Here is a 12,586-nt window from a genome sequence, read left to right as displayed (position 1 = left end):
CCCAGCAAATCTTTCCCCGATCTTTCGGCTCCCTCCTTTCCCCGAGGTCCACTGAGAACGGAGCTCGCTCACTGGGAACATCCTTTTCGCCTCTATAACGGCCCGCCCTCCATCCCTTGCCATAAAGTCACAGACATCCATCTTATGCGTGTTTATGATACTTGGCACCATTCCCTCGGCTCTCTTGATAAACCTGGACTACCCATTTCAAAGTCACCATTCCCCCCTCCCGGCATCCCGTTCCCGTAACCTCACCCACACCCAGTATTTTCCCTCCCAAAGCGTCTTCCTCTTCCTCCTCCTACTCTTCTAATACCCGACCCCCTCAAGTCCCATAATCTTGGCACTCGAAAGATTCGTCTATGACGTAGGAGGGAAAAATGAAATAAAAAAAAGAAAAAGGGCTGATGGAAGGGTTCGACATGAAAGAAAGTCTACAATAAGTCAAGATGTATGGATTTTTGGCGATAGGTCAAGAGGCTACGTCATAAAAATGATTGACGACAGTCGAAGTGATTTCCACATCTTAAACGATATTTGTGGTTTAATACTGAAGAAACTCGATAAACATTAAAGCGCGTTTAAGTGACAAACATTTATGATTAGCTAAGTGCTACAACTTTACCAAACAGCAATCGTGATGGAGGTGGGCCAATATCGACTCTTCTCTTAGTACAGAACTTTGTGAGAGAGAGAGAGAGAGAGAGAGAGAGAGAGAGAGAGAGAGAGAGAGAGAGAGAGAGAGAGAGAGAGAGAGAGAGAGCGCTATACGTCTCGTTCAAATAAATGGGTTACTGAACCCCAGCCCACCACAAGAAAAAAGGTTACTTAGAAAAACACAGCAAGTGAATGATATGATAGGACTGAACAAACTGGTTGACCCTTGAGTTTGTAACTTCCACACAGCATCTGCGTGGGTACTGAAGCCAAACGTGAACAATCAAGATGGGAGAGAGTGAGCGCAACCCACAATTATCATCTTAAAAACAAAGAAGGGGAAGCGACCTTACTTACTGCTTAGTTGAAGGTAATCCACCTCAATTTATCCAAGTGGACCTTGTTTGTCCTTCCCCGGGTGACAGCCGGGGAGACTGACACAGCAACCCACCCCCTGCAAACCGGTTCGTCCGCCCCGGGTAAGGGCGGGGTAAGTAAGGGAAACATCCACCCTCCTCCTAAAAACATGTTTGCCCGCCCATTGTGGGGGAGGGATAGGTAGGGGATCGGGAGGGTAAGGGAGACAGTATCGCCTAGTTCCAGCGCGCGTAGCGCGCCCCCACAAGCTCGTATTCGAAGAAAATGCAACGTCAGTTATGAGACAGAACTCACCCACTCTATTAAGGCACACATACTCATCATTCATTCCTCTCAAAACATACTACCATTTATTCCTAAGCACCAGAATGCCGATAGACGGGCCGATAGACGGAAGGTTCAACTAAAAGAAACCAGGGTTCGTCTGCCCCATTCAGAGACACTACGCAGTCCCGCAATAAAGGCCTCAAGGTAGATTAGGCCAAATGAGAACGACATTCCGAAGGGGGCCGAGATGAAAAGAGAGCGATTGTGGGAAGTAGAGTCATCTGCATACGAAGGGTAGAGAAAGTTGGAACTTCGAGGAGAGCATTGATGAAAATCAGAAAAGGCATAGGGGGGGACCTCCCCCCCTCCAAGTCACATAACAGTATGGGAAAGGGGACAGATACAGAGACCGACAGGTATTAATGGAAACCATCACATCTTGAAAATCCTGAGAGAATTTGGAGATTTGGAACCGGGAACCTTATACACACACACACACATGCATTTTGTTAAAACCTGTAGACCGTTTTCAACTTCAATATTCTATCAGACATCTGAATTAGGCTATATGTTAAACACCCTCCCCAAAACTCAGCCGTATACCCGTGACCTGAAACGCCTGCTCATACAAACCAGTGAGCGACCGACAATGAGGAGGGCTGGACTGCGAGCTTTTCCTGGTACTATCTTCAAAAGAACGATGAAGAACCTCTAGAGCGCGTGGAGGCGCGGAAGAGGAGGAGGAGGAGGAAGAAGAGGTACAAGTGAGAGAATAAGGAAGCAGCAGCATCTCGGGACGAAGACGACAAAGAGATGACCAACCAAGTGGTTATTACAATATCGATTGACACTCGCAGCCTCTCACCGCGATTAAGTTCTTGAGGAAAGTATGACAGAGGGGGGAAGGGTCTGACTGACTGAAGACATCGTACGCCGTAACACGTTCGCTCTCCGCCTTTCCAGAGACCGTGGAATAAGCATGAGAACAACAAACCACGTCGTGTGACGTTCCAATGACTAAACCTGACGGAACAACCCTGCAATTGAGTCTTTATTCATCTTCATTGCACCACTAAACACTCTCAGGCTGACAGGAAAATACAACGCACGCGATTGTACTTTACGGAAAACTGAACACACTTACGCAACGTGTTCAAGTTCCTAGATATTTCAGAAATAACTCCCGCAATTATTTCTAGAAAATTATTCCTTATAAAAAAAAGAGACGATCTTATAGGAACAAAACCTTTACAAATCACAGCCAGCGACACCTAACGATCTTATGAGCAAAAAAAGAGAAAACTTTACAAATTACAATCTGATACCTAACGATATTATAAGAGCAAAACAACTTTACAAATCACAATCAGATACTAAAGATCTTATAAGAGCAAAACAACTTTAGAAAGTACAATCAGAGGTACCTAACGATCTTATAAGAGCTAAAAAAAAACTTAAAAAACCACAATCAGAGGAAAAAAACTTAAAATGCACAGTCAGAGGTACCTAACGATCTTATAACAGCAAAAAAAAAAAAAAAAAAAACTTGACAAACCACAATCAGAGGTACCTAACGATCTGATACGAGCCAAAAAAATCACAATCAGAGATACCTCACGATCTTATAAGAGCCATAAATAAAAAATTTTTTTACAAACCACAATCAGAAATACCTATGGATCTTATAAGAGCCACCCCAAAAAAAAAAAAAAAAACTTTACAAACCACAATCAAAAATACCTAACGATCTTATAAGAGCCCCCAACCAACCCAAAAAAATATCAGATACACCTAACGATGTTATAAGAACCCAACAAAATCACAATCAGAGTACCTAACGATCTTATGAGCAAAAAAAAAAAAAAAAAAAAAAAAAAAAAAAAAAAATCACAATCAGAGATACCCGAAGATCTTATAAGAGCAAATAAAAAACCTCTACAAAGCACAATCAGAGTTAGGCTACCATCTCGAACCCTCGGTCAGTGTAATGAAAACCAATAACCACTGACTACTCTGTGATAAACGGTATCGTGTCGAGTGCGACGCTGAGCGGATTGCTTTCACAAGTGTGTCAAAAGTTTTCGACATTCGTCTTCGATCGTTCTTGAGGAACAGATTGCGTCATGACTGGTGGTGAATGTCAATTACGAAAGGTTCAATGGTTTAAGCTAATCGAACACAACACATACTATAGGCTACATGTGTGTGTGTATATATACAGGTCTACATTATACATATATATATATATATATATATATATATATATATATATATATATATATATATACATATATAATATATATATATATACATATATATATATGTCCTGTTATTAACTGTATTAATGCAAAAAAAACCGTGAACCTAAGAGTAAAGTTTTTATATATATATATATATATATATATATATATATATATATATATATATATATATATATATATATATATATATATATATATATATATATATATATATATATATATAATTCTAATAGCCACAATGCCCTCTTAACTTCTCGAATTCTTCGCTTTTTTGGATATGCTTGTAACTACAAAGCCGTTGGCACTGTGGCTATTAGAATTACATATGTGTCTGGTAAAAGTGGCCAGTAGATTCTATATATACATATATATGTATATATATATCATTCATCATCATACCAAATGACCTATTTGCATCCAAATCCTTCGGGCCAGTCGTATGAGAGCAGATAGTTAGCTCAGTGGTCTGGTTAAACTGTTTTAATAATAATAATAATAATAATAATAATAATAATAATAATAATAATAATAATATATAGCCTATATATATACAAACATATATACATAAAGTCCAAATAAAGTGTTCATCCTCCTTAATACACTCGAAACAATGTAAGTGTGTCAGCAAGGCAACTAACTATGAAAACTTGAATCTTCAGAAACGGGTTCGACCAGATTTCGCCCTACGCATGTGACCCAGTGGGGGATGTCTGAGAGAGAGAGAAGAGGAGTATATATGCGATGGAGAAGACAGGAGAACTTTCACGACCACCACCTCTTCCTCCTCCTCCTCCTTCTTCTTCCTCATCTTCTAAGCTTAACGCCGTCCGTCCGTTCGTTCGTCCCCCGGAGGGAGTCAACTATAATAAAAAGGTGGTAACTTAACCGCCTCCAAACAGAACCTGTTTTCGGGTATAGGCTGCTCAAGGACGAAAGGAATTGGCCCCCATAGGCAACGGACACAAGGAACCTACGTTGCTACGACCAAGTTGTTGGGGACCTTTGGCTACAACCTTTCCTGGGTTGAAGACGAAGTGCAGGAAAGCAACGCCTCTACTTTTACTTCGAACAGAAAGCGCCAACACAAAGCCAAGGGAACCAACAACTTAGTATTCTTATTTGATAACTTCCTGGATAGATGAACAAACAAAGGCAACAGAATATTAATACCAACGTAATTAATAACAGGAGAACGATTTATTTGATAACTCCCTGGATAGTTGAACAAACAAAGACAACAGGATATTAATACCAATGTCATTATTAACAAGGGAATGACAGACTGCAAGCCTCCGCCAATGCGATTAGGTCTGGCAAAGATTCCAAAATAACCTGCATCATTTTCGTTTTCTTTTACAAATACAAAAAAGCTATTAGGATAGCCTAGTTACCCAAACGCTCTGTTTCAATTAAGTTTTCCTTTCACGAACACATTATTATTAAAAAATACGCCTTGGTGAATATGCATGAATGCAAAAACGAAAATAATCCTGGGTCAAAACACAACTCGAAGCCATACCAATAGCTGAATTAAAAGCAAAATTTGTTCTTTTATTGTCATGTAATCCTGGCAACATGTAAGAAAAAACCAAACACGTAACCTCCTCGTTAAAAGGTAACCTCCTCGTTAGAAGAAATAGCTACCAGGTTACTGTTCCCTTAAAAACATTCCATAGCGCACGAAAACTTTTCCAATATAAACTTGTTTCCCTCCTGATGTGAAGACCGAAGACTTATCCAATCAAGTCTGCAATACAACTAAAGAAAACTATCAACAAACTAAAAAATAAAACACGTGCAACATCCGCAACTGAACTGGATTAAATAAAGAATTTAGGCCATAGGCCAAGCACCGGGACCAATGAGGTCATTCAGCGCTGAAACGGAAATTGACATTAAAAGTCTGAAAGGTGTAACAGGAGGAAAATCTCAAAGCAGTGGCACTATGAATAAATTGTTAAGAGAGGGTAAAAAGTAAGTTGGAAGAAAGAGAATACGAAAGGAGGTACAGTAAAAGGAACGAAAGGGGTTACAGCTGGCGGGGGGGAGGCACGCTGCAAAGAGCCTTAATTAATGCCTACAGTGCACCGCATGAAGTGCACTGACGGCACTAACCCCTACGGAAAACCTCTCCAACTGCGTTTACAAATAGCCATAAGTGATATCAATACTGGAATAATAGATTCTTATCATTAAAGTTTCATTAAATTTGTGCATGTCTTACCAACATGACATTGACTGTCCCGTTTTTAGAATGATTGGCAAAAAAAAAAAAAAAAAAAAAAAAAAAGTTCCCCAGAGGATATGAGAAACCAAACCGATACATCACGATAAAGCACACGAGCCCAACGTCCTGTAAGTACGATGGGATCATTTCCAAACTATCTATTGACAGTTGTTTCCAACTGCTCTAACGTTATTCAAAACTTGGTATGTTTAATGATTAAACTCTGAGTGACCTAAGCTTTAGTTCCCAACAATTATGTCGTTACCATTATTCTATTACAATTCGCCAATGCTAACTTCCCATTATCAATGTGTTAATGGGCGCTTCTAAGCCCGCCTAAACCATTTTAACAATATCAAAAAATTACTGTATTTAGAGACGTGTTCACTTTCTGTTTATGAAACTGACACGGTAGAACTGTTCTTCAAAATGTTACAATGACAAACAGATGCAAAACATCGACACGAAAAATAAATCAACTTTAGAAAAACATACAAAAGAAAACTAGGCATCCAGTCCCAATTGTGTTAGGCGCATTACATAACCACTCTTCCCTTCCACACAACTCGATTCCGTGCGATTTCAAAAGAAAAAGTGAGTCAAGACAGAGCAATGCAATAACGAAGATCGATTCCTATAATCTGGGAATGGCGTGCTATGCCAGCCCCGAGTGGGATCTATACGAGATTTGATAGCAGTTCGTCGAAACACGGCTGGCGACCATGTTAAATATAGAACAAGCTGTGTGCCCCTATCAATTAAAAATGATCGCACGTTTACACCACTTGCACGAATACTACGTGCAATGAAACGATTGCGTAGCATGCGGTGTTTTCGAACGTGCTTGGGAAGCTTTTGGAGAAGAAAGTACCGGTACCTGAACTCCGCTGACCTTTGTAAACTGTTCGAATCGGTCAGCAGTTCTGTGATCTTGGTGACTGTTACACAATTCTATATGGAATGAGAAACCTCTGTGTTTGACGATATACCGCCAGAATTTAAACAATTTGTAATTAAACGAAAGATTAAACGATATATAGAGTATTTTTCGAATAAAATGAAAATACAAAAGCGGTAAGATTGACGTAAACAAAAGAGTGCGTCTAAGCCACGGCCTTTCTAGACCGTTCCCTAAACCAAGGTCCAAAGAAAAGGTCTAAGTAATGCTGGATGTAGGGAAAGACGGCGTTATGTTTTGCCATTCACCGGGTGCATTGGCCTAATAGTTAAAAAAAAAAAAACAGGCATTTTCTTAAGTCTGCCAAACATCCGAAGATGAAAAGCAAACGATCTTGTCTCAGAAACTGTCCCAAGTACATTTTAGCCGGTGCCTGAGCTCAGACCCCCTCATGGGAACACGTGTGATCTGGTGAATTTTTCAGAGTATATTATACTGTACTAAAAAACTATCAAAATTTTACATTCATGACAGATACAGGACGACGCCATTTAAGCTAACGGTATTGAATTACAGATGCCAACACAAAGAAACTCGGTTGCTGTCTAAAATACGTACACAGCCTGCTGATTTTAAGTAATTCGAAGTACACTGGTGAAACTGCTCCTTGTGTGTTAAACAGCCAGCTTAAGTACAGTGAATCTAAACCAACTCGTTATTTAATAAACCTTGACTTCCAGATTGGCCTTGGTGCAGCCTTTCAGTCAACGTTACTTTCAAAATGGCTTTTCGTTGGCATTCTAATACCAGTAAAAGCTACAATAATGATCAGAACACCGCCTACTGTTAATCTGACGTCAACTACTGCGTCAGTGGGACGGAAATTTTATGTAAATTTATCGACGTTTTTAGGGTCGTCCGCACGAATGATAAATTGCAGCATTGAACCTGTGATCACAAGTGCTTAATATCTGGGAGATAAAGGTGTACAATGTGCAGCCAACCTAAAATACGTGTACATCATCTTTTTCAAGACACAAGCGGCTGCCCTATGAGCCTACAGAAGCCCAGGAGGACTTTCACTTTAATTTCAAAATAATAAATAGAAATAAAAAAAATATATATTTCGGAGACTTTCCTTGTCCCTTTGACTTAGGCCTACAGAATTGTAGAGGCCCTTGAAGGTTACTGTACCATAGGCCGTTTACACCAAGCTTATACTACTGTAGGCCTACAACGTTTCTCTTCCCGCGCCTTTAATTTTCTTGATAGATAGCTAGAGTAGCCTAGCTGCTATACCGTGCAACATTGTTAGGCCGTTGAAAGTCATTACACGTTTTATAAAAAAAAAAAAATAAAAATTTACAACATAAATGCCTGAAACCACCGGATGCGCCTATCAACATTAGGCTGTTTGCCGTAAGATCAGAAACCTCTCACCCCTTCCCCCCTCCCCCTACATCAATGGAAAAACAACACCCGTGGCAGAGCAGCAGTTAGCATTACCGTTCATCTCTAGCAGTGTCCTATACCATGGCTCCAGCTGCCTTGGCTGGTGATGGAGGCGGTAACCCCCCCACAACACCCATCCCAACTCCCTTCTGATCAATACCCAGAATCATCACAACGTTCCCCCCCCCCTTTACCCCACCTCTACCTCACAAACCCCGCACAACTTCATCCACCCCATGGGCTACCCACACACACACACACACACACGTCATATTCATACCCACGCGAATCTCGCTGATCGCAAAAGGTAAATGTAGACACTTTGGAGCAGGATGAATAATATTATTATATATATAAGCGTTGCCGGGTAAACCTAATTGCTATATGTAAGTGCTTTATGGGCCTAAGGTCTATCTACGTACTGTACTCGTCTCCGCGACTGACGGGCTTCAGATTTCCTACTAATAGGTTCCTCATGATGGAAAGCTGCCGAGATTGTGAAAATCCTTGTCTTACCTCTCTACAGTTATTGGAACTACCACAGACCACTAAAACGTTCATTTATATATTTTTTTTAAATGCTAAATATGGATGACATGGTATTCGGGGTCAATGGAAAATAATAATTTGGGGATGAATGATCTAACGATGGCTATCAAACCGTTGTCAGTCGAACTACAATTCCAAATTACCGTTAAACGTGACTTCTAGTCATCTGTTACTAAACGTACTATGAATAATGGACTTAAATAAATTAGGCATATATATATACAGTAAATCAATGGTGAAAACGTTCTTTAAAAAAAAACTAGAAAAAAAAAACTTTATGCTACGCTATGGTGCGGCACGAAAGAACTCGTCTAATATAAAAACGGCGCCATTTTTCATTATTCGCTGTTATTTTCAAAAAAGATCTAAACAGAATTAAAAACTGCTAAATAATCATTCGGAAACCGAACAAGTAACTAGGGGGGAAAATGGCGGCATAAACAGTTAACTCGTTCACATACAGTTCGCTTGAGAACGCTCCTTGTCTGAGAAAGGGTTAACAAGCTTCCAAGATAACGTATCTGGAACTCGTCACGAAAGAATTAAACATTTGCCTGTTATACTTTTGTTCCACTCACACTATGCCTCGCAAAATGGTGGCAGAAACTTCTCATACATATTAGCTCTGTTAACTACTAGTACTTAAATTATGTTGGGGCGAGCAACTAGCAAGTTTTTTCTACTTTAATTCAAGAGATACGGGGATAGGTAGTGGGGCATAATAAAAGTTAAGTCATAACTATAGCGGCTCACTGGAGCCTATGAGTACCTTACCCATAGAATTCTTTATATGCTAAATATGACAGTGTTATCAAATACTAAACTATCTTGCCTACCAAAGACTATGTGGTCTGCAGATCAGCATAACCTACAGGCCTAAGGCGGGACATGTACCCACATAGCCTATATAGCCTATTTACTTTTCAGTTTAACGACAGCTTACATGTACCCATATATATTTACATGTATTTAAGGGCAGTTTAGAGATAAAGAACACGTTAAAGTATTATAAAACATACTTCATAAAGGCAAAGTCAATATCACTGAAATAATGACTTGAATATGGCCGGTATTTTTGCTGGGACAAGTAGGCTAGTGGGTACTGTACTATAAATGGACGTTCCAGTCATAGAGGTGAGAGTTCTCGTTCTCTAAACTTTGATGATGAACACTGCTAAAAGACCTGGTTAAGAGTTTACAACTGCCATTAAAAATCAGGTCTAAACCACAAGAACTGGTTGGATTTGGAAAACAATACAGATTCCTAAGTTCATGCAATGTTATCAAACCAAAACGCCCAGTCTGTAAGAGGTGCTTACTCGTACTGTGTATATATATATATAGCCTACTGGTGCACGAATTCAAGTCCAAAGGTCAACGACATGTCACGCGGAGGTGAAAGGTCACGGGGTGCGGTAACGTTTATAACTGTAAACCCAAGCTAAGGTAAGTTGCCCCCAATCTTAAGTCACCCTGGTTCCTCACGCACAACCTTTCAAAAATACAATAATTACATACACGGAACCTTGTATTTAAATGGGCCAACAACGGCGAATTCAAGCGGGGTTCAAGACATGAAACCCTGAACACAGAGTTTCTCTCTCTTCCACCCCTGAAATGGCGGTGCTAGCATATTAATCCCTTACCGGTGCAACAGGTACACATAGGCTTTATCCTTCTACTAATCTTGGGTTAGGGCCGGGGTAGGTGTCATTTAGGTTTTGGGAAGACAGTAGTTGATTACATATCTATACGGTGTACACGGTGAAATGAAATGCATACACTCCATTTCATGCGTATAATTCTACTTGCGTTTTCATAAAAGTGATTAATGAGATATGTTTAGTCTTGGTGAATTTAACTTTGGTAACGAAGGAGCTTCGGCTAAAAGTGACCAAATTACTAACAAATCAAGAACATGACCTCCGAGTCATTTTATTAACACTGAACCGATATGAATAAGAATAACCTGTCACGAGTATAAAATTTGCTCCCTACTGCTGTATAAACATTTTTAAAAACAGTGTTAAATATCGAATGCAATAAATAAACTTTCCTCTCCGTTGCTTCTCTCGTCATATTGCAAGCAGCGTATAATTCTACGCACGTTGACAAATATACATACGTGAAATAATCCATCTCCCCCTCTACTCGTATAAGGGTTTTTGCGCCTGTAGGCAAGCGTCGACCATAAAGACCGCGCCCTGTACACACGCCTCCTCTTTCGAAAAATTATTCAAAATTTAAATCGAATTTTGATTCCTCAGACGCGCAAACATTCCAGGTTACCATTCGGAATCCAACTGCACTCCCTCTTGTCGAGTGGTATTGCAGCAGATCAAGAATCGCAAATGATACATACTGGTCGGAATGCGACAACGATTTTGTTGGTAAAGGTAGAACACGGTAGCGAGGCACCCCCACCCCTTTCCCCCAGGGGGGGGGGAGGGGAGGGGCCCACGGGTACCATCCAATGCGTGGATGGCAGAAACACGGAGGCGCGCCAAGACCGAAAACGTTCAACTCTTTCCCGATTTTAAGCGACGACGGGCGCATAATCATACTCACCAAATACAGGAGGTTGAAAATCATAACCATATACTTCAGACATTGGTAACAACACACTCCCATGATTGCGGCTTTTGGTATGTGTTTAATCCAACCAGAGACAACGCAGTGCACGTCCACTCCTCACTAACACTCACTCGAGACTGGCCGCCCAGCTTGGTTTGTAGTCCATACGTACCCCGATGTCCCGTGGAGCGAGCGTACAATATTTCTTCGGCAAGTGCCTTCAAATGCCAAAATCTACAGAAAAACTATATATTTTTTTTTTTGAAAGGATATCCACATTTAACTAACTACGTATCAAGTTGCTCGAAGCTTTCAAGCTTGAATGAGATAATCCTCAATTCAGGATATCATCATCTGGGCGATTCTCGAGAAATTGTCAATCGAGGTTTCGCTCAGCATTTGATGATGAGATCAATATTGAAACATATTTACTTAAACACAAAACTGTTTAATAATAAAATCTGGAAATTATTTTGCGTGGGAACCTGGGTGTAGCACATGCGGGTCAGCCCAAGCTAGCATGAAATCCTAGTTAGTAAAAATGTATTTCAACTACCGCAAACTCTTAAACAAGAAACTGCAGAGCAATACGAGTATAATGTACCTGATGTATGTTTTTCTTCTCATCTAAATCGCGAGTCGAGGTCGCTGTTTTTGACGAGTCTTTTTCCAGGTGTTTCCAATACACACCGAAAGACTCATTTCATCATTTTTGGCAGATGTTTTACAGACGGATGCTCCGTTGCACCTTCATATCTCATCTTCTTCCATCACAGAGCTTCGCGATTCAGACTTTCTCTATCTTAAAATTCATACGTTTTAAGATAATTAATTCACCTGCTGGAGGGCATTCGGTACCAAACGGTTCCCTTGAACTTTGCAGCTTCGTCACAGCATCGCCAAAAGCAAAAATATGCTGCTAAAACAATCGATAAGTCATTGAATTCGTAATGACGCTCAAACCACTCTCGTACCTAGCACTCAAATACACGGCAGGGAAATCGATATTAAACTTATCTAAACACGCGGAGGTGTGTAAGACTTATCAGTAATCATTACAAGGAGAAAGGATGCCAACTTTAGCCAGGTAACAAAATGTAAGGCATGAAATTAGTCTCATATTAACTATTTAAGAGTAACTTGTAATGATTTTATCAATTTTTTTTGTCGGTCAAAATAACGGTCGAACACTATACGAAGAACGATGGGAAAATGTATGTTAATAAGAATCCTTATTTTTTATTTGTAAAAGGCTAAATGATTATAATAAAGAGAATAGTTAGTGACAGCTGTTTTCATTAAGATTGTTCATGAAGGAGCAAA

General features: G+C 40.0%; 1 protein-coding gene across 1 annotated transcript in view; it reads right to left on the bottom strand.

Annotated features, from left to right (window-relative positions):
• LOC136843927 (tetraspanin-1-like) overlaps positions 1–11,433 on the bottom strand; it is a 168,156-nt gene extending 156,723 nt beyond the window's left edge. The window contains exon 1 of the mRNA XM_067112878.1: positions 11,258–11,433. Within this exon, the coding sequence (XP_066968979.1) occupies positions 11,258–11,320 (63 nt within the window). The 5' untranslated portion in view covers positions 11,321–11,433. The remainder of the gene's footprint in view (positions 1–11,257) is intronic.
• Positions 11,434–12,586: the final 1,153 nt, after the last annotated feature.

The sequence above is a fragment of the Macrobrachium rosenbergii genome, chromosome 12 (genome assembly GCF_040412425.1).
Source record: "Macrobrachium rosenbergii isolate ZJJX-2024 chromosome 12, ASM4041242v1, whole genome shotgun sequence".
Taxonomy (NCBI): Eukaryota; Metazoa; Arthropoda; class Malacostraca; order Decapoda; family Palaemonidae; genus Macrobrachium; species Macrobrachium rosenbergii.
The sequence above is the reverse complement of the archived record's forward strand: the minus strand, read 5'-3'. Positions and strand labels throughout refer to the sequence as shown.